The 27,805-nt window shown below is 34.1% G+C and overlaps 1 protein-coding gene across 1 annotated transcript; it reads right to left on the bottom strand.

Moving 5' to 3' along the window:
- Positions 1-466: 466 nt before the first annotated feature.
- Positions 467-26,815, bottom strand: LOC142336017 (polypeptide N-acetylgalactosaminyltransferase 13-like). The gene is made up of 5 exons (XM_075384485.1): positions 25,999-26,815; positions 15,164-15,328; positions 2,903-2,998; positions 2,398-2,568; positions 467-2,050 (listed from the first exon to the last, which is right to left on the bottom strand). Exons 1-5 carry the CDS (start codon positions 26,318-26,320, stop codon positions 999-1,001), a joined length of 1,806 nt encoding a protein of 601 aa, XP_075240600.1. The 5' UTR covers positions 26,321-26,815; the 3' UTR covers positions 467-998.
- Between the last annotated feature and the right edge of the window lie 990 nt (positions 26,816-27,805).

Below are 27,805 nucleotides of genomic sequence, written 5' to 3'. Positions count from 1 at the left end.
AAAAAAGAGACCAAAAAAGTGTCTTTTCATTGAAGGCTGATATGTTATATTTTGATTAAAAATCTGTATAAGTTTTTGCTTCCTCTATTAGCTGCTCTCAAATAACCTTCATTTAGATTGACACACACCCATTTGACCTTATCTCTTTGAATTAAAGTAATTAAAATTCAATTTCAAAGTGAGGATGTCATTTTTGAGAGTGAGGTAAGTCAAGTGTGACCAAAAATTTAATCACGCAAATGAACAAAAAAACTCGCTCCACTAAGAGAGAAAAATGGCGTCACACATGCAATTCAGTTGAAATTGCATCAACGAATGAACAAAAAGTGGCTGTGACGTCATATGGTCGTAACAAAAATCGCAACGACGAAATAAAAAAAAACCAAGAGAAGGCCAATAATAGCCCCAGCTATCGCTGTGCGGCTATTAAAAACATGAGGGCTAGTCCTTAAGCTGAGCAAAAACATTTTGAAGGGATAAATATTAATTTGATATGCAACAGAGATAAAAAATTAAGTTGAAAATTAGGACACCGAAATGAGGTAATTGTGAATTCTGAACATTGATAATTATATAAACTTAAATACTGCACCGGAATCACTGAAACTTGAATTTCATTGAAAGCAAAAGGCTCATTCGTAAGACAATAATCAATTTTTGCACCACATCGGTAGTGCTTTGTGGAAGGCGCATTATCATTTTAAGGCATTAGATATGGAAAGGGTTGTTTTGAAATGTACGGCTTTGATAAATATGAGCGCCTCTTTTAATGCATTCGATATACTTTATGAAAGTCCCCAAAATCTTGTTCTTATGTGTTGCGGAACTAATCAACTTTGGAACTAGATTAAATCCAAATTGTGCACCCATAGTGTTAAATGACGATCGGAGAAGAATTGTTCAGCTAGACATTGTTTTGAAAGATTTTAACAATTTACAGACAGCAAATGTTCGTAGATGCTTTGAAACGTTAACTATTTGGACATCCCAAAACAGAACTAACTAGTCAAGTAGTCTTTGAAAGTAAACTTCTGACTATCATCAGTCGAATCACACATCTTGAGTACAATCAATTCACCTTTACTAGCCATGCAGAGATTATAATCAGATTTAGATTGTATCATACTACCTGCACCATTATGGTACCATTTCTGTTCTGCTTTAGCTGCACACTTAGTCAGAACCACCTTCTTGTAAGCAATGTCTGCCTCCAAGCAAATATCAACTCCATTTCTGATTTCGTTCGCAACAGTCATTTGAAAGTTCTGTGAGCCCAAAAAATGACAAGCGGGGTATATTTTCGGATCACCACTTTCCTGTTGCATTGTATCAACGCATTTCCCATCTGAGGTCTTCAGACCTCCACTCGCCTGAAGTTTTAGCGAGGGCACGTATTTATCGGGTTGCACATTTTCCATGAACCACTTGAAAGATTTACAGTTCAGACGCTTCCTCAAATTAACACGATCCGTAATGTTACCAGCATCTAAAGTCCTCAGTTCAGGATGTCGTAAGTAGACTATTTCTGCATACTCATCTAACCACACATCTGCTACTCGCTTCTGATTGATCGACATTGAATTCTTAACATGTCCAGGATAAGGCGACCCTCCTCTGAACACATGTCCGACGTGTGAACAGGGCATGATATCCAATCGACCACCACACATCCAAGTTTTGAATGAGATTTCCACATTCTCGCCTCCCCATACTTCAAACCCAGGGTCGTATTTTCCTAAATATTCCCACCATCTGCGGGAAATAGCAAACAGACCACCAGCCATTGTCGGAGATCTCACAGGATCTGCTTTCGTTTTGATCACCTTACGATCAAATTCGGGAAGCCCTTGCCATGTATGCAATAACCCCCAATTGAAGGTCCCTTGATTATCAACTGTACTGGATCCAACGAACTCGAAGCCTTCAGCAGTGATGATATCATGCGAGGGCATGACAACATTTCGATCATCTTCTTTAATTCTCTGCAGGAGAGGTTCCAGCCATCCGGGTCCGACCTCACAATGAGAGTCAAGGAAAAGGATTACGTCACCTAAATTATGACACCCATAGATGACGAAGACATGGAACATGAAAATGTTAATGTAGCCAAGGATTAATCATTCACTGTAAGACATTTTTAAGCATTTCAGCGAAGTTATACTAAACTGTCGCAAAACAGATTTTTCTCGTAGACACAAATAAAATCACGAACCAACCAATTATATTATTTATTTACAATTGGTGTCAACTCACAGAGACAGTATTTTATCAAAAACTGAGTAAATCAAAACTAAGAAAGCCAAAATTGTTTGCGAAGGTTGCCATACTCCCTTATGAAAAGGAAATCAGTGAAATTGTTGACTAATTTAAAGAGAAACAGTTAGTTTTAACACTTACCTTTGGCTTTGTCACTTCCTGCCATTCTGGCCTTGATGAGACCCAATCTCTTCTCATTCCTGGTCAGCTTCACTAAAGGAGGGAAGAGCGCCTTGACTGCTTTCGGGAGGGTCTCGTTGATCGACGGAATGCTACTGTGGTCATCCACTAAGATTATCTCAGCCAGGTATCCTAAAGCAGCACCAATGCAATCATGTACAGGGTCAAAATAGCAATGCTTCACAAAATAATCACTTAAAATGCTTTACATTAGAATGGGTGGTTCTGAACCACGAATCTTGATTCTCTCCCTTTATGCTCCCTTTGCAGGAGCTACATAATAGCCGCACCATTACTGTTGATATACCGTAGTCAGGCCGGCATTTTCCGGAGAAGAGCGCTACAATAATAGAGGCTCCCAAAATTTTAACCACCTTTGACAAACATATATTACTTAGCTCCAGCACCTCAATTGTCCGAAACAAAGTTCAAACCAGGACTAAAGAATTTTGAGCAATTCACTCACTCAATTCAGTCCTGAGCAGGATGCTGACCACTGTCCTAATCAGCGCAGATGGAGCCTCGTTGTAGAATATGATGATCACTGATGTCGTCGGCAAATCTAAAGCATAAACGATAAATCACTGCTGCAAAACTGGTCTTCAGTGGGAGAACAATGAAATGCAAAAATATTGCAAGGATCTAAAACTCAATATTCCGGACTTCTTTTCAAAATAAGTTACTAGGACCAAAATTAAGAAACTACAAAGAGTTCACAAATCTAAGCTTAATAAGAGGACAAATGCAATACAAATGCATTAGAGCATAACTTTAAAAAAGAAACTAGGCATAAGTACGTTAACTAAAGAGTTGTCTAATTGTTAGATCCAAGCAACGCTGACATTTCTGACTATAGATAGTCATGGCGAGATAAATTAAAAACCAAAAAACCAACATTTTGATATTTTTCCGATCTTAGAACTTTGTAAATTGGCATAGTCATAATTTTACAAAATAGGGCCACGAATGAAGCTATAAAATGACAAGGAGGCTCGGTAATGTGCGTTCGCACATTAAGTTCCGACCCCGCTCATCTACATTTTTCACTTAATTCTCTACCAAATGAGGAAGAGATAAAAAAAATTTACGTATCAACATATCAGTCAACAAACTACTAAAAGAATAAAACAATCTACTCTAGAAGTCCTATGAGACCTGTGGCTACCATAATATGACTACCAGAAAAGACGGCAATAAAAATCAAATATTTAAAAATAATTACGACCAAAACTCATTGTCCATTTTTTGAAAACCACTAATAATCAAATCAAAATGGCATCAGATAAAATTTAAACTCCGAAGATTAACAGGCATTATTTTGGAACAAAATATGGGAATTTTCCTATATGAGACTTGGCAACAAGTTGACTGGAAATGAGCAAAAGGGGCGAAGTTTATTAAAACATTGCTGTTTTTTAAAAAAGAATTAAATTCAAACTGATTAGAAAAATTACGCATCAAATGTAATCATTGAGAGAGTCTTTTACACCTCAATAGAGAGTGACTGAGGCCTTTCATTATCCAGGATATGTCATACGACTACAAGAAAACGACAAGTACAGGCAAAAACTAAAAATTTGCACGAAAAATTATGCACGAAAACGATGTCCCCCCCCCAATCAATTAAATATTAAGCTGATCACTAAAAACAGTAAAACTCTTCGTTTGCGTTTTTGAAGGTAACAAAATTTGTAAATCAAATGACGCCCATTATTGTAATGCTGTGAAAAGAGATCAGAAACCTACAAAAAGGGGCAAATACGCAAAAATCACTAAAATTGGTTTTTATGAAAACTGGTTGTTCCAAGACGAAAGACCATTTGAGAATAAAACCGTTATGAAGAGCAAATTGTATTTCAATAGATAAATGATGTGAATTATATATAGAGATGCTTAGCTACAATTTAACAGAAATAAAATTGGCAGATCTCAAAAATCTCAAATCTTTTTTTCTATTAAAAACAAATATTTTCAAAATTGATACCCAACAAAAGGTTTCGACTAAAAGAGTAAACAGTTTGTCTTGCAACTACCTTGAAAAGTATTTGCGAGTATTATTAATGAGACTAAACCATAAGACTATCAAATAACATTAAATACAAGATAAACTAATAAATTTCACAAACAACTTTACGAAACCACAGTTTTGAAGCCACTAAATTTGTAAGATATTAACCGCGAGAATATAACATCTTCACTTGCGTCTCCTTTGACCATCATAACGTCTTTTTGTAAAACGACTAACACAAAATGACAACAAAAAGAACCACAAAAACTGAAAAGTATAAAAGTATCTAAACTTCACAAAATTCTTCTGAAATAAATTGTCTAAGCCCTGAAGACATCATTTAAAACGTATAAACAACAGAAAAATTATTGTTTGATTCAACAAAACATTGAAAAGAGCTCTAAATAATGAGGCTATTTTACGAAAATGATACAACATTGTACAATACGAAAAAAAAACAAACCTAAACAAAAAGGGATAAGTTGAAGAATACTATTACTCTTTTTTTTAGAAATGTAAATTAAAAGCGAAAACAACCATTAGCTATTTACCGATATCAGTTATTAAGTTCATTTATTTATCTACAGTTGGCCACTGAAACACTTATTTACACAATATTTGGCATATGACAACAAAAATTAACAACAAATAAAGTGCAAAAATAAAAACCTCTACCAATTTCTGCAAGAGAACGGTGTCGCAGCCCTTCAAACCATATGTTATGAAAACAAAAAATATGTTCAATTTCAAATGTTATAAAGTTTTTTTTCAGTTAGATTGTTAAATAATGTTACAATTTACAAAAGAAACAAAAACAACGGCAAAAATGGGAAATTATGCACAAATATCAGAAAATTTTGTATGAAAACTCGTAGTACCAAAAGCAAGAAAAGCTTCTGTTAAAACAATCGGCCACAAAATTAGTTTGTATTCTATATGGAGGAAAGGTTGACCTCTACTTACTGAGAATAAACAAAATGTTGACTAAAATAATATAAAAAATTGACAAGTTCAAAAAATCACAGATTCCTTAGAACAAATAGATTCAATAACATAAGAGACATTAGGCAACAACCGAATGAATAGAAAAGGTTCACCTGCACCTCTTGAGGAAGAAATTTAGTTCTTTGAGTGGTTAAACTTAAATATCAGACTTCCAAAAGAATAACAATTGAAGGCAAAAGACAAGAATTAAGTTAATTTTTTACTAAAACTCTTCCTCAAAGCCATAAAAACCCTTTGGTTCTCTGAAAACAAACTGTATCTACATTCGGTCTCCAATTTACGTAAATTGGAGCTGTCATTAATGGAGCTGTGAATAAAAAATATTGTCTGTAGTTACATTAAAAACATTAAAAAAACAAAAGCAAAATATTTTGAAAGGCAGCATAAAAAAAGCACAAGTCTTTGATTCTAAGTATCCATGATATTGTCGAAGCTCTCACTAATTTTTTCGCGAGCTCAGCAAACCGACCAAGTGTTCCAAGTGTTTGCGAATTAGACCAATTGTTGCGTGGAATTCAAATATTAAAAAAAGAACGATGCATCTTGTATAATTATCGAGTGAAATCCGCAAAAAACGGCAGTGTTAATTCCAGAAGACTTCCATGCGGCGCCTACTTGCAACTAGCGCTTTTTTGTACTTAGAGAGTCTGTTTTAAGGTTTCTAGGTCACTAAGTTTGGCAAACTTTAACAAAGTGGACCAAAAAAGCATATTTTGTGCCAATTTTGATGAAAAAAAGTTTGAATTTTGAAAATCTTATCAAACATTTTAGCCAAAAAACTTCAATCAAACAATTCAGCAACGCTCTTCTATCTCTAACGGTAACAACAACACTCTGCCGTTAAAAATTTTAACTTATTTTGAACTATATTAGCGAAATTTTGCCCCAAATATTTTGAAAATGTGAACAAAAACAGTCGAAAGTTCACAAAATTTTAAACCTCGATAACTACCAGTAAAAAACGAAAATCGAAAAAATCTTTTTAATTCAAAGCATTGAAAAAAAAGCATTGAAAAAAGCTTTTCAATGATACCACTCACAATTCTCTACGATGAATATATCGATCGGCCAAAATTGACTGAACAAAAAAAACCCAGTTGAGTATATAGTTCCTCCTCCCCACTAAAGTGGGGGTCGGAACAAAAATAACGGAAAAACTATCATCACGCATGAAGAATAAATCGAAAAACATTTAAGCACAAATTTTATCTCATCTCTAGTGACTTTGCGTTAAAAATCAACAAGAAGCGAACTCGTTTAAAAACAAAGAAAAATTGAAGCTTATTAAGAAAAACAGAAACTTCAGGGATCAACATATGCGAACACAAGGCGCACTTCTGCTTGAAACAAATAGATTTAATTAAATAAACAATTTTAAACTTAATGAATAGTTTCTTGATCCAAAACCGAACTTTCAAAATATCTACCAATTTATAGAAAACATGCAGCGGGGCAGACGGCTTACGAAGGAGGTCAAAGATTTGTAGTGATAAATCTGGCCCCTTGTTGGCGCGCTTTTATTTTGGCCTTAAGTAACAAATTGCCAACGGGGACTGTCGAGCGTGCGGAGTTACGGGTGTAATGAGGTTGAGGGGGTGAAGAATGGAGGGTGGTGAAGTAGAAGTGGGGGGATCAAACTCTAGAAACCGTCCTTGACACCATGAATTTAGTTCGCCAGAGCAGTTTGGGAGGTTCGGATTCCGTTTTTAGCACGAAAAGCCAAAATAGTCAAACGGAAAATCACATTAAAGAAGACCACAGGGTTAATATAATTGCTACAAACTTAGCTTGAGAGCAATTGATAAAACAAAATCCACACATCTGCGATGATTGCTTCACACCATGTCCGAGAGTAAATAAAAACAGAAAAGTTTACAAAGCCGTCCAAACTGGCTCTTCGGCAGAAAAATTGAGAGATCATTGCAGCTGACAATGTGTTTCCTACCAACTACCCTAAAACTTGACCAAAAAAAGCCGTCCCAGCTCATTTTTTTAAAAAAAAATATAAAGACCCAGAGGCAAAAGTCACTCACCCTATTTTGACGTTCTTTGCGATCGTATTTCCAGTTGATGTTCTCACTTTCAGAATATCAGAGATTTTTGTACTATGTATCTGTGGTGAAATCTAGACATCGCTAAGGGTTAATAGAATACAAAAGTTCTGATGCGCTGCGAAAATGCGGGGCAAAATTGCTGATATGGCACATATAATAAATTGAAAAGAAAAAACAAGAAGCTCATGCAACTACTCTTTTTTCAGCTAGTTATTTCAAAAATGAAATAAATCAGATGTTAGACATCCCTTTCAAAAATTTCCAACCAAAAAATATGAATTTTCGAAACACATGAACAAATGGCGTTTAAACAAAGAAGCGCTGTGATTATAACAAACTGCTCTGCAACATAAAACTTTTAAAAGTAAAATAGCATTCACAACACGGTAAATCTTAAACAAAATCTATTTCAAAAAATGTTTAAAAACAAACGTTTCAAGAGCCATCAAAACAATTGCTAAGCTCTGGTACATCGCGTGATACAGTACCAAAAAATAAAAAGCAAAAAAGAAATCCAGAAAAAGCTCAAAATTCAAAAATTTCTTAAAAAAGGATTCTCAAAATCATCAACATCAAAAAGCTCACAACTTTCAATCAATCAATCAATCAGAGCATCTTTAGGTACGTCACAATTTCCTAACAGAGCGCAAATTGAAACGGTGAAGAATGCGGTCGAAAGAACACTAAAATTTAAGAAAAAGCGGCAACAAATTTATAACTCTAAATTTCTAAAATGAAAACGGCAAAAATCAAATTAGGAGGGCTATAAAGAGCACATATAATTTTTGATAACAACAAGAAAGGAACAGATACAAACAGCAAGAAATTTGGGGAAAGATTAGAATCTCAAAATACTTTCCGAAAAATGTGTTTTCAAAATCAAATAAACCGACCCAGTTGCACTGATAGTTTCATGCAAATAAAACCACGCTTCATCATAAACACATCATTTCTTACTTATAATAAGAGATAAAAGCGGCCGGCCAAACTTTTTCCGAAAAGCGTCATCAAAGTTATCAAACTAAACTTCAATCTAATAGAACGAACAATTGGTAGATAACAATTGCAGATTTCTATTTATAAGCCTTGACAATATAGACGATGCAGGCTAATTTAAAAATATCAAATTTTCTTGAAACTTCGGAAACACGTGGTTTCATTTAAGAGATACAGTTTAAAACATGACTTTAACATAAACTGACTAACGTGGTTTAAAACTGTAGCTAGTAAATGAAATCACGTGTTACCGAAGTTTCAAGAAATATATTGATTTTTTTAATTGGCCTTCATTGTCTATATTGTGAAAGCTTATAAAAAACGGCAACTGTTCTCTAGCAAACAATCTTTCAATTAGATTGAAGGCGATATTTAGCAACATACTTTGATAAATTTGACAAAGCTTTTCGGAAAAAGTTTGGCCGAATACTTTTACTTCTCGTTATATCTTGTTATAGGACTTTAGTTCGCCAGAGCAGTTTGCGTGGATCGGCCACTTAGAAGTCTGATAAAGTGTAAGGCAAAAATGGTCTGACGAAAAATCTTATTAAAGAAGACAACAAATTTAATATAATAGAGAAAAGCTTAGCTTGAGAGCAATTGATAAAACAGAATACACACCACTGCAATGCCCGAGAGCAAATAAAAACAATAGTTTACAATGCAGTCAAAACTGGCTCTTCGGCAGAAAAATTAGAAATCATTGTAGCTCACAATGTCTTTCCTACCAACTATCCAATAACAAGACCAAGAAAGGCCATCCAGGCTTAATTTTTAGGATAAAATAATGACCCAAAGACAAATTTTAACTCGTATTTTGACGTTATTTGTGATCGTATTTCCTGTTGAGGTTCTCACTTTCAGAAAATCAGAGATTTTTGTACTATATATTTGTGGTGATGAAATCTAGACATAGCTAATGGTTAATAGAATACAAGAATAATATTTCAAAGAAATAGGTGTAAGACATCGCCTTCGAAAACTTCTCACCAAAAAATAAATTTTGAAAACACATAAATAAATGGCGTTAAAACAAAGAATCCCTGCGATTATAAGAAACTGCGACGCAACAAAAAACTTTCAAAAGTAAAATAGCATTAACAACGCGGTTAAATTTTTAACAATCAATTCCAGAAGATGTTAAAAAATGAACGTTCCAAGAGCCATCACAACAATTGCTACGCTTTGGTACATCGCGTGATACAGCATAAATTACCTAACTACAAAAGGGAAACCCAGACTCAGCTCAACATTCAAAGAGTTCTTAAAATAAGCAATTTCAAAATCATCAAAATCAAAAAGCTCTTAAAATAAGCATTCTCAAAATCATCAACATCAAAAAGCTCACAACTTTCAATCAATCCATCAGAGCATCTTTAGGTACGTCACAATTTCCTAACAGAGCGCAAATTGAAACCGATAAGAATGCGGTCGACAGAACACCTAAAATTTAAGAAAAAGCGGCAACAAATTAATAACTCTAAATTTCTAAAATGAAAACGGCAAAAATCAAATTAGGAGGTCTATAAAAAGACATATAATTGTTGATAACAACAAGAAAGGAACAGATACAAACAGCAAGAAATTTGGGGAAAGATTAGAATCTCAAAATACTTTCCGAAAAATGGGTTTTCAAAATCAAATAAACCGACCCAGTTGCACTGATAGTTTCATGCAACTAAAACCACGCTTCATCATAAACACATCATTTCTTACTTATAATACGAGATAAAAGCGGCCGGCCAAACTTTTTCCGAAAAGCGTCGTCAAAGTTATCAAACTAAACTTCAATCTAATAGAACAAACAATTGGTAGATAACAATTGCAGATTTCTATTTATAAGCCTTGACAATATAGACGATGCAGGCTAATTTAAAAATATCAAAATTTCTTGAAACTTCGGAAACACGTGGTTTCATTTAAGAGATACAGTTTAAAACATAACTTCAAGATAAACTGACTAACGTGGTTTAAAACTGTAGCTAGTAAATGAAACCACGTGTTTCCAAAGTTTCAAGAAATATATTGATTTTTTTAATTGGCCTTCATTGTCTATAATGTAAAAGCTTATAAAAAACGGCAGCTGTTCTCTAGCAAACAATCTTTCAATAAGATTGAAGGCGATAATTAGCAGCTTACTTTGATAAATTTGACAAAGCTTTTCGGAAAAAGTTTGGCCGAATACTTTTACTTCTCGTTCTATCTTGTTATAGGACTTTAGTTCGCCAGAGCAGTTTGCGTGGATCGGCCACTTAGAAGTCTGATAAAGTGTAAGGCAAAAATGGTCTGACGAAAAATCTTATTAAAGAAGACAACAAATTTAATATAATAGAGAAAAGCTTATCTTGAGAGCAATTGAGAAAACAGAATACACACCACTTCAATGCCAGAGAGCAAATAACAATAGTTTACAACGCAGTCTAAACTGGCTCTTCGGCGGAAAAATTGAGAAAACATTGTAGCTGACAATGTGTTTCCTACCAACTATCCAATAACAAGACCAAGAAAGGCCATCCAGGCATAATTTTTAGGATAAATTAATGACCCAAAGACAAATTTTAACTCGTATTTTGAAGTTATTTGTGATCGTATTTCCTGTTGAGGTTCTCATTTTCAGAATATCAGAGATTTTTATTCACTATATATTTGTGGTGATGAAATCTAGACATGGCTAATGGTTAATAGAATACAAGAATAATAATTCAAAGAAATAGGTGTAAGACATCGCCTTCGAAAACTTCTCACCAAAAATAAATTTTGAAAACACATAAATAAATGGCGTTAAAACAAAGAAGCCCTGCGATTCTAAGAAACTGCGACGCAACAAAAAACTTTCAAAAGTAAAATAGCATTAACAACGCGGTTAAATTTTTAACAATCAATTCCAGAAGATGTTAAAAAATGAACGTTCCAAGAGCCATCAAAACAATTGCTACGCTTTGGTACAACGCGTGATACAGCATAAAACACCTAACTACAAAAGGGAAACCCGGACTCAGCTCAACATTCAAAGAGTTCTTAAAATAAGCAATTTCAAAATCATCAACATCAAAAAGCTCTTAAAATAAGCATTCTCAAAATCATCAACATCAAAAACTTCAAACCAAAAAAAATGAATTTTGAAAACACATAAATAAATGGCGTTAAAACAAAGAATCCCTGCGATTATAAGAAACTGCGACGCAACAAAAAACTTTCAAAAGTAAAATAGCATTAACAACGCGGTTAAATTTTTAACAATCAATTCCAGAAGATGTTAAAAAATGAACGTTCCAAGAGCCATCACAACAATTGCTACGCTTTGGTACATCGCGTGATACAGCATAAATTACCTAACTACAAAAGGGAAACCCAGACTCAGCTCAACATTCAAAGAGTTCTTAAAATAAGCAATTTCAAAATCATCAAAATCAAAAAGCTCTTAAAATAAGCATTCTCAAAATCATCAACATCAAAAAGCTCACAACTTTCAATCAATCAATCAGAGCATCTTTAGGTACGTCACAATTTCCTAACAGAGCGCAAATTGAAACGGTGAAGAATGCGGTCGAAAGAACACCTAAAATTTAAAAGCGGCAACAAACTAATAACTCTAAATTTCTAAAATGAAAACGGCAAAAATCAAATTAGGAGGGCTATAATGAGGACATATAATTTTTGATAACAACAAGAAAGGAACAGATACAAACAGCAAGAAATTTGGGGAAAGATCAGAATCTCAAAATACTTTCCGAAAAATGGGTTTTCAAAATAAAATAAACCGACCCAGTTGCACTGATAGTTTCATGCAACTAAAACCCAGCTTCATCATAAAGACATCATTTCTTACTTATAAGAGATAAAAGCGGCCGGCCAAACTTTTTCCGAAAAGCGTCGTCAAAGTTGTTAAACGAAACTTCAATCTGATAGAACGAACAATTGGTACATAACATTTGCAGATTTCTATTTATAAGCCTTGACAATATTGACGGTGCAGGCTAATTTAAAATTATCAAAATTTCTTGAAACTTCGGAAACACGTGGTTTCATTTAAGAGATACAGTTTAAAACATGACTTCAAGATAAACTGACTAACGTGGTTTAAAACTGTAGCTAGTAAATGAAACCACGTGTTTCCGAAGTTTAAAGAAATATATTGATTTACTTAATTGGCCTTCATTGTCTATATTGTAAAAGCTTATATAAACTGCAACTGTTCTCTAGCAAACAGTCTTTCAATTAGATTGAAGGCGACATTTAGCAACTTACTTCGATAAATTTGACAAAGCTTTTCGGAAAAAAATCGGTCGAAAACTTTTACTTCTCGTTATATCTTGTTATAGGACTTTAATTCGCCAGAGCAGTTTGCGTGGATCGGCCACTTAGAAGTCTGATAAAGTGCAAGGCAAAATGGTCGGACGAAAAATCATATTAAAGAAGACCACAAATTTTATATAATAAGAGAAAAGCTTAGCTTGAGAGTAATTGATAAAACAGAATACACACCACTGCCATGCCCGAGAGCAAATAAAAATAGTTTACAATGCAGTCAAAACTGGCTCTTCGGCAGAAAAATTAGAAATCATTGTAGCTGACAATGTCTTTCCTAGCAACTATCCAATAACAAGACCAAGAAAGGCCATCCAGGCTTAATTTTTAGGAAAAACTAATGACCTAAAGACAAATTTTAACTTGTATTTTGACGTTATTTGTGATCGTATTTCCTGTTGAGGTTCTAACGTTCAGAATATCAGAGATTTTTGTACTATATATTTGTGGTGATGAAATCTAGACATGGCTAATGGTTAATAGAATACAAGAATAACAATTCAAAGAAATAGGTGTAAGACATCGCCTTCAAAAACTTCTAACCAAAAAAATGAATTTTGAAAGCACATAAATAAATGGCGTTAAAACAAAGAAGCCCTGCGATTATAAGAAACTGCGACGCAACAAAAAACTTTCAAAAGTAAAATAGCATTAACAACGCGGTTAAATTTTTAACAATCAATTCCAGAAAATGTTAAAAAATGAACGTTCCAAGAGCCATCAAAACAATTGCTACGCTTTGGTACATCGCGTGATACAGCAAAAAATGACTAACTACAAAAGGGAAACCCAGACTCAGCTCAACATTCAAAGAGTTCTTAACATAAGCAATTTCAAAATCATCAACATCAAAAAGCTGTTAAAATAAGGATTCTCAAATTCATCAACATCAAAAGCTCAAAAACTTTCAATCATATTATCTGTGCATCCTTAGGTACATCACAATTTCCTAACAGAGCGCCAATTGAAACGGTGAAAAATGCGGTCAAAAGAACAGCTAAAATTTCAGAAAAAGCAACAACAAAATTATAAAGCTCAATATTTCTAAAATGAAAACCTCATTAATCAAATACAGAGGGCTATAGAAAGGACATAGAATTTTTGATAAAAGCAAGAAATCCAGCAAAGATCAGAAATTCAAATTAACCTGTCGAAAAAAAAATCAAAATCAAATAAACCGACCCAGTCGCAATGATAGTTTCATGCAACTAAAACTATGCGTTATTATAAAACACATCATTTCTCACTTATAACAAGAGATAAAATCGGCCCGCCAAACTTTTTCCGAAAAGCGTTGCCAACGTTATCAAACTAACAGCTGCTCAATGTGAACTTCAATTTAATAGAACTAATATTTGCTAGATAACCGTAGCCGATTTTGTTTATAAGCTTTGATAGTATAGACAATGCAGGCAAATCATAAATCAAAATTTCTTGAAACTTCGGAAACACGTGGTTTCATTTAAGAGCTACAGTTTAAAACCATCAATTTAACATGAACCGACTAACGTCGGAAAAATGCTCTCGAATGACAGGTAAACTCTTCTTTATGGGTGCAAAAACATCAAACGAAGATAGGGTTCAAACCCTGGACTCCTAAGTCCAGTTCCTTCACCTCGGCAGAGGCATCAGCCACTCGGCTATCAAGAACTTTTAATCGTACCTCTGACAATCGCTTTTATTTGAACAAAAACTTTATTGCGGAGTGAGAGCGATCGAAAACATAAACCGACTAATGTCGGAAGAATTGCTCTCGAACGACAGGCGGGTGATAAACATTTGACCCCGCCGGGATTCGAACCACTGACCACCCGCTCTATAACCAAATGCACTGACCACTCGGCTATCAGGCCCTTATTATGACTATGCTGCAACCGACTTTACATTAGCAACTCGCAGTGAGAGCAATAGAGATCGCTCAAAAATGAAGAAGGAAAGCGTGAAAAAGTCACTTGAGAAGTCAAAGATTATTCTAGAAGAAAAGCGCAAAAACGTCCACGCAAAAATTTTGCATAAAAAACACACGTTTACAATAATTAATTCTCATTCGAGAGCAGCTAATCAGAACGATTACGTATGTGAACATTTCCATACAAAACTTAAAAATACGAAAACGGCAAAATAAAATCAGCAAAACTGCATGACTTCATGAAAATAGCGTAATAGGTAGGAAAAAATCCATATTTTTGTCACAGTTATAATTGTATACTAGTAGAGCTGCACCTCAACTCGATATAAACAATCAAAGAAGTTGACAAAAAACGGAATATAGTAAAAGCGGAAATAATAAAACAGTCGACGCTTTAAAAATAATTCAACAGCTTTTAAAAACAACTCTTGTCACAATTGAGCTAACCATGATCGTACGTTACAGCTGCACAGTCCCCATGTCTCAGATCCTTTACTCGTCTGTCCATCGGGACCTTCTCACTGGCCAGAGTGTCAAAATTGTTCTCCTTGAACCTCCTCTTCGAGATCTCAACATCGTCCCCCACGTGCACCACTTTAGCACCATCTTGGCCTATAAACCATTTGACTATCAAAACTATGCACATTTTTATGTGGGTTCCTCCTATTTGCATTAGTTTCTCTCTTAAAAACTTTCAGCGGATAGTTCATATAATGGATAAAAAATAAACCCTAATTGTGCTCAAAATGCATTGTTTCCCGCTACATAGACAGCAAAATAGTCTTGCTTAATATCAAACTGCAAAAGGAAAACGTACAAATGTTAAGGATAGCCTTTATCTCGAAATACGTTGCCCTGAAAATACTCGACAGTAATGTCCACATGACGATATACCTTCCAAAGTTATGATCAATCAAATTAGGGATTTGTTACCCTTGTAATTCAACTTCTTTACACTCATACATGAGGTATAAATTAGTTTAAGAGTTGAAAAAATACAGGAAGCTATTGCTTGATCATAAAATCTCATGTTGAGTACACCAGATTAATTTCAATAATTATTGCAACATTTTCGAAGAATATCTAGGTAACTATATTGCAAGCCGGCTTTTTTCTCCAGTACAAATTGGAACATTTTTTACCCATCTTAGAAACATAGGAAGGATACCACAATAAAGCCAATAAAATGTCTTCAAATCAAAAAGAACTTTAGACTTTTGCCTCAAATATTTAACAGACTTTTTTGCACAATTTTCGACTACTTGATGTCAATGAGATGCCCAAATCGAGCATTGGTTGTAGTCACCCTTGTGTATCGAAGGGACAAAAACGCAGGTATCTTTAATGCCTAAGAACTTCTCAAACAATTAAAGTGCATTGCAAAAGTGGAGTTTAAATTTTTGGTTTTTGTGAGTGAACATTTTTAAAGTATGGCAACGTGACTTCGATCTTCATTCATATTTCTCTTGAGCTATTGCCACGTTCTCATTTTGCCACTCTCAACTAAAATTGACATATCATTGTTAAATCTTACGATTTTCAAGTAGTTGCATTACCATGCTTGGTTCCTATTTCCATCTAGGAAAAAAACCCTATTTTGTTTATGTCTACCCGAAACAACCAGATGAAAAGATAATTATTCTACACATAGCAACTTATCGTATGTAACTTGCAAACATTGATTATTGGTGCTTCATTTACATAAATTTATACAGATCATGTTCTCCCCATTATAAAGAATTCCAAATGTTTTTGCTTGAAGTCATCAACGAGCATCCGATTGTTTCGAAGGTGTTCGTTTTTAAATAAAATTGGCGACATTAAGTTTTAACATTCCTTGTCGTATTTAGCCTTAAATGTTAGTCGGATTGATAAGAGATATCGTCAACATTAATTGAAGCATAAGTAAACCTAATAGTTGTTTCCACTTCGTGTGCAAAGGTTTGTTTTTAACATTATAAATGCTGACATTTTCCGTTCGTACCCCCAGTTAATAGCCTCCCCCAGTTGGAATACGTGCCATTACACAGTAAAGCATTATGAAAAGACATGTCATGTGCACCTGGTGGCTGCAAATGAAAAGATCCAAAATTTCCATGAAAAGCTGGTCCAAAATTTCCATGAAAATAATAAGTTTTGAACTAATTGATTCTTTTTTGTTGTTCTGTCACTTACTCCCAAAAGAGATAATGTGGGCTTTTTGAGTCGTTTTTCTTAAGTGTTGAATGGTTTCACTTTATAGCCTCTAATTTATTGACATCGAATTAATTTGTTTTGAAAAATTGTAAGTGGATTTTTGAAGTTTGATAGTATGAGAATGAATCCGCTGTCCCATAAGGTCCAAGTGATTACATTGAATAGTTTTCAAAATTTAGCAAATGGAGTTCCACACTAAATTGTCATTAAGTAATAAAGTATTTTTGAATTTTTCCCGTACACATTCATCTCTTTGTGCTCTTCATATTTTTTCCCGAAAGAGTCGGCAAAAATCCTTAAAGGAACACAAGCTAACTAAATTAAAAATGCACTGATTTTCTACTTATCTAATGGTTTTCATTACATCCTTATTTATGTAAAAAGTATTCAATTTTTACCCGCTTTCTTGCATTCATCTTTTTTTGTCTGCCATTCTTTGTAATGAAAGTTCTTATTCTCCTTCCATTGAGACGCATCAATACTTGCGTTGTGATTTCATATGAAATCCAAATGCTTTTGTTCATTTGACATATTTTTCAATAATTAGTTTATTCTTGAGCTATCATATTATTTAGTGTCATTTGCGTTGTCTGGTCAATTATTAGTATATTCTTGACCTATAATAGTATTTAGTGAAATCTGTGCTGTCTGGTCAATTGATTCCATAATAGAGATTCTGGAAGGCATAATTTAAAAATTAAACCTCGTTAAGACTCTCAATTTGTAGCTAACAATATCTCGAAACTAAAACTAACTGATTTCGAAGTATTTTTCACAAATTTTCATTCATTCCTGTAAATGTTGATTCTATATTTCTGTCCAATTTGGTATTAAAAACATGAACGGACTAACGTCGGACAAATTTCTATCGAACGCCAGTCGGGGAAAAATGATTCAAAAGGGCGCAAAAAAGACTGCGAGGAATTTGAAACCGCAACTACATGCGTGCTAGACTGAAGCATTAACCACTCGGCGACCGGGTCCTTGTGCTTTCATACATACAGTCGTGTCTATTTTATCAACATAAATAATTTCAGAACAAGAGCAAGTTAGATCCGCAAATAAGTAAAATAAGTAAAATAAAATAAAATAAAATAAGTAAAGCGTGAAAAGTCGTTCAAAGAGAGTGAAAACGAAACAATAATTTAGAAAACGCTCAAACGAGATTTCTGCATACAGACACACGTTGAAGACTTACTCAAAAGTTTGTTCGAGATCAAATTAAAATATACCTGGCAGATTTCCGAAAAATAGCCGCAATAGCTTTGTAGATCTGATAGTAAACGAAAAGGACCATAACAAAAACTTTTTGATTAAAAGCTGAAACGTTATATTTTGATTGAGAATCTGTTTAAATTATTGCTGCTTCTATTAACTGCCCGCAAATACCCTTCAGGTAGATTGACACGCACTCACTTGGCCTTATCTCTTTGAAGTAAAGTAAAAACAAGTCCACTGCAGAGTGAGGAAGTCAATTTTGAACGCGAGGTAAATCACGTGTGACCACAAACCTAATCATGCGACTAAAAAAATCATGCGAATGAAAAAATTGAAATTGCATGAACGGATGAAAAAGCATATTTGAAGTGATTGTCACGTCATATGGTCGTAACAAAAATCCTGACGAAATAAAAAACCAAGAAAAGGTCAATAATAGCCTCAGCTATCGCTTTGCGGCTATTAATCAATAAAATACTCTTTCAATCGATTGAAAATTTCAATGTGTTAAACAATTTAATATAGTTTTAAGTTAAAAAAATTTTGATGCTCTTTTAAAAAAAACTGAGTTGTCATTTATGGCAATGTTGTCCCCTTTTATTACTTTGTCCCTAGTGAGCATTGATCAAATTCAGCTAATGCGTTGTACAACTTTTCTGTTCAACGTGCTTTTGAACAGCAGCTGCTGAGTATAGCAATTAAAATGAACAAGTCAATATCGATAGCCGAAATCAGAATCAATAAAGAAATAAACCCATAAAGCCCTATTTTAAGTGCCTGCTCTTTGAACTAGATTCTGAATAGTCTGAATTACTAGGTTTTATGCTTGTTACCAATGTTAATAATCACTGTTTCCTCTCAATAAGAGAAAGAAGTAAGCTGGGCATGCTAATACGCAATCCAACCAAAGTGGATGGCACTGTTTTAACAATTTTGTAAAACATTCAATTTGTTCTTCTGTTTAAATCCTCTCATCTATCCATTTGACCATTATCCAGTTTGAGGGTTTCTTTGTGCTGTGGAAGCTACATCCTCTTTAAAACTTGGCCGGCAAATTGAGAACGAAGAGGTAGAAATTGATCAAATTTTTCGTTTTTTTTAGTGTCAAAAAGTGTTCTAATTTGGCGTGCAGCTTCAGTTAGATTCTAAAACTGTACTTAATTCAGCTTCTATTAAGAAAACTGCTAAGCCTAATACTAATGTCAGCTAATCATCACTCTAATGAACTTTGATAACCTAATTCTCAATGACTTAATGAGTGCGCTTTATCGGTTTATCCCGTCTTTTTTGATTTTGATCTTCGTTTTGTAGTCACTGCAATTCAGTCAAAATAAAATATACTTATCGGAGTTATCATAGACAAAATAAAATATCGCAAATGGCATTAATCATTGTAGAAACAAAAGAAACAGGATTATATTCAACGGCAAACGATTAAAACTAAAACCAATGTCCAGAAAAACCCGCAGACTAAAATAATCAATCACAACCTTTAAACAGAATAACAGCGATTCTTAGTGCTGAATTATATTAAATAAGCCCAATTGTAAAATTTAAAAAAATGAAGATTCCACGAACAAGACTAATATCATTAAAGTTCTATGACAACTAAGAAAATTAAAATTAACCCATAGAAGCACACCTAACAAAACTATAGTTTTTAGGAGAATGCTCGAATGATACATGCTAGAATGGGGAGAAAACTGACACATTGTAAAAGACAAAAGAAAAAGATTACTTGTGACTTTTGAAAAATAAAAATCAAAGTGGAGACAAAAAATTAGAAGAAAAACAGATAAATTTCATTACTATGCATTGGAGGATTGGAAACATTGAATGACTATCCTCCTGTATAGATGAAAAACGTAAAAAACATTTCAAAGATTCGAAATTTTTAAATAATTTACAAAAATTGTCAAAAGTTTTTAAAATTGCGCTTATGAAAATTTTTTCACTGTATTTTAACAACTCAACAGCAACAAAAACATACCCGGCAGATTGCCGGAAAATAGCCGCTGTTGCTTCCCATAGCCAAGATTGGGATTGAAAGAGAAAAATAGGGAGAAAAGTTTTGTACAAACAATTTTAAAATGCGAACTATTTTGATGTCATTTTGGAGCTGAACATACTTCTGTTTCGTAGTGAGACCACACAGGGGCTAGTATAAATACAACTAAGCATTAGAGATGATAACTAAGAACAAAGTTCGAGTAACGGGCATCACGTTTTGAAAGCTCAAAGAGAGTATCACGTTTTGAAAGGTCAAAATCATTGAAAAATGAGTGAACACATCTTAAAAAAAACACAACGCCCCAATACAATTCGAATTCTTTGAATTGTAAAAATTTTGGAGCGCTATAATAGCCGGCTAAAAATTCCATATATTGACTGAAAATTGAAGAAATATGTTCGCATTTTTACTCGAAACGCAGTACTAGGCTCTCATAAACACTGTGGTAACAATTTTAGAAGCTTACATATTAATAAAGCATCGAATAAAATTTGTTTCCACAGAAAAACCAAAAAAGCAAAAAGGCCAATTGGACAAAAAACGGTTATCTATATGCGGCATTCTTTCAAAACACTTCTCAAAGTCTTTCAATTAACGAAGCGCATGATCAAAAAACTTCTTTCGCTCAGAAAAAAAATATTTCATACGCCAATTTTACTCGTTTTCGCTTTTAGGTGCAAACGCCTTCTGAACGAAAAGTACTTCCGGTAAAAACCCTCCAGAAAACCAATACTCCTCTTCCAGTCGTAAAAACGGAGGGCCTAAACAATAGCCGTTGAGGGGCTAACGAAGGCTATTAAAAATGTCAATTGATTAAATTTATGCTTTGAAGACAGGTATATTTTAGGTAATTAGATGCATCAAACAAAAACCCAAACCCGACTAGAGATGGGCAATTATTCTTAAAAGACTGTCGAGAAGCTGGCTTTGTCAGAAACTAGCTAAAGCAGTAATTAGAAGGAGGGTAAACCAGTAGAAAAAAAACTACTGAATCACCTGAGTATTTACACACTAGTGTAAACTTCACGGCAGTGTACTTTACAGGTATAATGTTACACGATTATGACAATATGGCAAAAAATATATATTTCAAAAGAAATAAAGTAAGTTTTCAATCCTTAAGTAAAGCGAGAAATTATACTTACATTAATTATCAATGCGAACAAATCCAAACTTTATTTATTATTATTGCTTTTAAGAAGTCACAAAAATTTGAAATCACGCCATGAAACTTTACAAAAATTATAATTTTTATAGTTAGCAACGAAACGCTTAAAGAAAAAAGCTCTCAGATTTTTTTAAATGTTGCGTAATTACATAGGGAGAATAAAACATTTTTAGGTTAACTTGTTCAAAACTTCAATACCTCTTCGGATCACGCGTTTATCGTAGGGTTTGCTCCTACTAACTGTTCGATGAAAAAACATCCCAGTTCCTTGATGTTTATAGCTTTCAAAAGTAGCTACCGAGAGTCCATTTGGACTATTGAATGCTGGTTTTGGATTAGTAATTAAGAGAGAGGTAGCAGGTTGTTCTGTAGGCAAGCAGGAGGTGAACAGGTAATATTTTCGGTTGCAACTTAATATCCGTAGATGACTCGAATTTTGATCGATGACAAAACGCTTTTACTGCCCAGCTTAATTGTTTTTCCGAGGTAATGATTAAATTGTTATCAACTGTGCTCAAAAGTACGGCTGGATATTGTAAATGGCTAATGACTAAAGAATTAATCATAACAGGAAGTAAATTTTTTGGTAGGCAGTCTCTCAAGTTATATGAGAATTTAATACTTCGGGCCATTTTCGAGAGCAGATTCTTTACCTCTGTTTGATAGTTGAGTTCAGTATCTATAGTTATGCCCAAATATTTCACTTGAGCTTTCTCTTCAATTTTTTGTTCTCGAATTTAATGTTTGTGGTTGATTTTTTTCGCCAAATACAATAAATTCAGTTTTATCTGCTTTTAATTCAAGTACCAGTGACGTAAAGTAGTCCAGCATATCTTCTATTGTGTGCTAAGGTGACTTTTTATAAACAACAAGGCCGCAATGTGATGTCAAAAGAACATTATCGTCAGCGTATTGGATGATTTCACACGTTTTTAGTTCTAAATCGTTTTACATAAAGATTGAAAAAAAGCGGTCACAGGACTGTACCTTGAGAAACCCCAAGATGTAATTGAATCCAGTCCGAAGTTTCATCTCTCACAACTACTCTTTGCATCCTACCGCTTAAGAAGTTAAGATTTTTACAGAAGAATCATTGAATCCAAGACTTTTCAAATTTTTCTAATAGTATAGTAAGATTAATTGAGTCTAAGGCTTTTAAGAGAGGCATAAAAGCACATGTAGTAAATTTGTTTTCATTCAATTAATTTCAAACGCACTCAGTGAAGTAAACTAATGTGTATATAGTAGAATATTTTCTGAAACCAAATTGTCTGTTGGCTAATAATCTGAGTGGTCTTGCTAAAACTGCCGAGGCATCACTGAAAGCCCATGCTGGCGATGTTGTCGGTCCTAAAGGTTTAGATGGGTTTACCATTCTTAGGACTTGTTAGGATTCATATGAAACGAAATGAAAAGTCATTAATTTTTGCAACTTTGTTGGAAACTTTGTTTTAAGGTAGGAGGATGTTGAAAAACGTCGCCTAGTTTTCTAAATTTATAGATTTGCAATCTGCTCTGTTATAATTTCACCAAAAATTTTTCTCAAATTTTCAATAGATGTGGCTGTTTTACTGCATTTTCTAACTTTGTTTATCAAATTCCATTTTTAGCGCTTGGATTTGGATGTTTGATTGAGTTGTTTTTGAAAGGAGCAGAAACTACAAAAAAAATTTGAACCTGAGGTGTTTTTGTTTTTCCCAAAATTAATGAATTCACACTCAGTTAAAAATTTTGTCACGTTTGATTTTTTCTCGTGGAGACAATTTTTTTAGCTAAAAAATAAAGGGGTTTCTTGCTACGCACAAAGATTATTCGTATGGAAGCATGCATTTGTATAGCTTTTGAGAGGATTTTTTCAAACTCTGTTTTTTCTGTGCATCTTGGTATGCGTAAAATTCATGCCAGTTTGAACAGTCTACCGTTTTCTGAAATTCAGATTCATTATAGTTCCTTTTGACATAAATATGTTTGATCCGCGCTCTTTTTGGTACCAATTAGTTCTGAAATTAATTAGTTGAGTGAAATGATAGCAACTGATCAATGACTCAAAAGTAGCAACTAATAAGGTCTTCAGATATTTATCGGTTATCAGAAAATCTATGAGCGTTTTATTGTGGGACGTGATTCTTGTGGGGTCCTCAACATTTATGGGATTCAAATCGTAAGGTCTTAAAATGGTATACAATTTTTGTTTTTCATTTTTGCAGAAATAATTTAAATTATAGTCGTCCCTTAGAATAATTGGGTTGTTTTCAGTAGGTGCATTATCAATGTTTAGAGCCAACTGGTCTAAAAATTCATCAAGCATTCTTTTTTGAGGACAATACGCAATGTTAACCAATGCTTTCTCATTCATCCTTATTTTTATTTCTACCCAGAGTCTCTCAAAACTTTAAGATGGCAGGTTTAAATCTTTTCTGACTTTACCTTGGAACTTTTTTGGAAATAAAAGCAGTACTCCTCCCCCTTTGCATGTTTCTCGATCTTTTCTGAAACAATGGAATGAGTTTTTGCAGAGATTCACGGAAAAATCAGAATCCGTGTCACTCAGCCGACTTTCTGTTATTCCGTATATACAATTAGGCCCAATATCATTAAGTACAGCCTTAAGTTGTACTATTTTTCCAGTAATGCTACGAGCATTTAAGTGGAAAATTTTTAAGTTGTCAGGTTGTTTTTTTGAAACTTCAAATACGTCTCTATAAGTGTAGAGCGGTCCAGGATTGAGTTCGATGTCTCCACTTTTTAAGAGTAAAAAAGAGCAATTACTGCTTGTAGTAGAAGACTGTATTCTAGATTCTAGGAAAAGCGTTAGATAAAAAGTTTCTATCGGGAATTGTTTTGTTTCCTATGTTTATTAGTAAAGATTTCTGCTGCTCTGATCAATGTAGCCATGAGAAAAGGATCAGCCATATATGAGCAGACCAGCAAAAAGATGAGGCGTGAATTCAAGTTACGAGCTGAGTTGATACACATTAAACAAATACTTGGCCTAACAATGAGATCAAATAGAAACCGGAAGTTAATTAGGGTTATAAAAATTATTAGACCGATGTTGATAGTAATTACCACCATACAAATTTGTTGAATAGTGGGAGTTACTTCTAACAAGCATTTTATACGATTGGGATTGAACATTGGATGACATATTGTTAACTGCTCCATTGGATGTTTTCAGAAGTTGCAGCAAAATATTTTTTAAGTACGGTATGCCTCTACGATAATTCAGATGAACATTGTCATGATATTTCTGGTTGTAGTGTGCAACGCTATTATTCACCCGTGGCACATAGCGAAAGAGTTCGTTCTGTCGAATAACAAATTTACCAGAAGCATGATCGTTGTACTTGCTCGACAATAAACCATTAAACTCGTCAAATTGCTTGTTTTTTTTAAACATTTTCAAATTTGTATTTGAGTGGTGGCACTTAGTAAACAACAAAATTATCAGGTCCAAATTTATCCACACACCGATCAATTAATTGTTCAAACTCTTGGAAGATCTGGTTAGCAATCTTGTCGTTTTTGAGAATATTGTTTGTGCCATCTTGAAGAATCAATATTTAAAGTTTTTTTTCGGTATATTTCTCCAGGACTTTTATTTTGTCCTTTATTGTTGAGCCACTATATGCGTGAATACCACAGTCACTAGGACGAATAGTTGCATCGCTTTCTAATATAGCAGCAACTATGTTACTACCCACAACAACTATGCTACTACACTGTTGACTTGATCATTCTTGTGTTCAATCGGGTCGAACTGTTACCTTGTCAGCAAAAGTGACTTTTGTTTTTGAAACCGTAACCTCTTCCGGGGTGGCGTCGGATGCTTCATCAGCCCGTGATAAGGAACCCCCTTGTTGCATTTTTACCTCTAATAGTTCTTTTTGATAACTTGATTTAACTTTTTCGATAAAGCGTTCTTTGCTTTCAAGTTTTTGATGTAAATCTAAATATAGTTTGTACAAAAATTCTTCTATCATGGATAGCCAACCTTTAAGAGAGAGTGGCGCAGAGAAGGAATGCGAATGAGAGCGGTGTTCTGATATATCAATGATTTAGGTTGATGAATGTAAAGTTTTTGGATGTACCGTTTCAAAGGTTTGCTCAAAGTTTAGGCTAAATTCGCAATTTATTTTGATAAAGAAAGCATTCGAAGGTTACTAATTTAGAAAGTTTCAATTCGCGTGATTTAGAACGTTTCAATTCTGATTTAGAACGTTTCTGATTTAGAACTGATTTAGAACGTTTCAATTCAAAAAGGGTCTTCATTAGTAGGGCAATCTGATAGCTAAAATTCTGGAAAATAATATCACTAGAATAACAAGCACAAAGAATTGAACGGATAGGAACAAAAAACAAAATTTAATAAGGATGATTCAAACAGAACAATTTTGTATTTAAAACTCGAAAGTTTCAACATTTCTCAGCAAGAACCGATACAACGAACTGTTCGAAAAATAATGCTTATTTCAGATATACCTTTATCGAAATTTGGCCGTAATAAATGAAACATGGAATATTGTGTGGAGAACACAAGGTACCACATGCACAGCTTTTCTGAACAATTTTGTTCTATTTTTCAGCGGTAAAACTTGCTAATCAGATGCAACTGAGCTGATTTTTACATAAATACAAAGTACTAAGATATAAAACAACTTTGCAAGAGATTTATTTGTAGAGCAGTACCTGGACTTTTATCATCTCCAACTAGAACCAAATTGAAGAAGGGATCCTTCTTGTCTTTCACCCACGAGCTGGGGTACTCCGAAGACTCCCCAATAGCGATAAATATTTTCTTATCCTCCGGACTGATATCTCTCATCACGCGCTGTCTTGCACCTCCACTTCCAAATCCTCCGATGCCATTCGGGTCAGAACTTTCGCCCGATCTTGGATTGAATAGATATGGCTCCATGATTAAGGCAAGGAGAAGGCACACAAATACCACTGTCAGACATCGACAATACTTTCGAGGCATGAACAGCCTCATAGAGCGTGAAACACTCATAATTTACTGCTGATATTGCACCAATTACTGATATGAGACGTTTTCTATATTAAAGCGAAAACTTCTTCACTCATAAATTATAATTATAATTTTCAATAAACTCAATGCAATTTAATTAAACAACACACAGATTTAGTGGCAAGCTATTTACACTATCTGGTGCGTAAAAACGCATGATAGATGTTAATATGACTGCGTGTGGATTACGTGAACGCGACCACTGCAGAGTTCCGGCATATGTTCACACTACACAAACTATACAACAACTAACTATCTGAAAAACATCGCGTGCCAACACAAACAAAAATATTTATCTCCGTTCAAATTTATATCTATTTATTGTCAATTGAATTGTTATGATTAAGCTGTCCTCGCATCCCCGGCGACAAAAAAAGCAAACCTTTTGACAAGAGTAGAAGGATCAAATAAAATAAATGTGTTTTATTTTGTGTTTAACTAGTTTTTATAAGGTCTCTGTAGCGTCTAAGGCGCAGGTTACGCCACAATTAGCAGATGAAGTTCACACAATACTAATGTCAATTTATGAGATATTACTGATGTTTTATTTTTTGAAACAGAATATATTGAACTAAACTGGACAGAATTTTTAAGACAATTATCTTCACTAGGAAGAGAGGACACAGCCACTTACTAGCAATTTTTCCTGTAAGCAAAGGTTGCCCGTACGACAGTTCCTGCCCGTACGACAGTTCATTATGTTACAAGAAACCGAAATACCTAAATTTACCAGCTTCTTACAAACAGAAGTCAGTCCAGTCAACAACTAGCCTCACAAAATTGAAACTAAATTCAACATGCAAATCTCACTTGAAGCCAAAATAAGCTTAATGCCTCATCTAGAAAGGAAGATCCAATCAGAGGAGAACTTCCTAACTTCATTCAGTTAATAATGCTTTCAACATGAACTTAATCAAAATGATCAGACTCAAACCACTAGGACTAGTCAGACAAACCTGGCTTAACCTGGGATGTACTCAAAATCTAACGAATTTTCTAACAAAATCATGGCCAAAGCCGATAGTTTTCAAAGAAAGGAAGACAAAAACTCAACGAATTTTCCGAAAAAGCGACAAAAACTATCATAGTAGAAGCCGTACATAAATGACATTCCAGACCTGTCCCAAGTCGTCAGATATTTTCTCTTTGCAGATGATATCAATTTAACAGCAAACAAAGTAATTTCGGATCAAAACAAAAGAATGTGACTAAAACAGGGAAATGTCTAAATGCCAACTAGCTGTCCCTTAATCCTGACAAAGTTGTCAAATGAATATTTAACTAGGTAAGTGCCTCTAATTACAATCAATTATCTGTTTGTTCTTTTCTTATACCTGAAATTTACGGAATTGAAAAACTGAAAAAAACTGAAATTTACGGAGCAAAATAACGTGAAAATAAGTTTCAATTTAGTGAAGAACAGTTTCCAAATAAAAGCATTAAGTTCCAAAAAGTGTTTTACTCCAG

This window comes from Convolutriloba macropyga, chromosome 3 (assembly GCF_964194025.1).
Source record: "Convolutriloba macropyga chromosome 3, txConMacr16.3, whole genome shotgun sequence".
NCBI lineage: Eukaryota > Metazoa > Xenacoelomorpha > Acoela > Convolutidae > Convolutriloba > Convolutriloba macropyga.
This window is presented reverse-complemented; position numbering and strand designations above follow the sequence as displayed.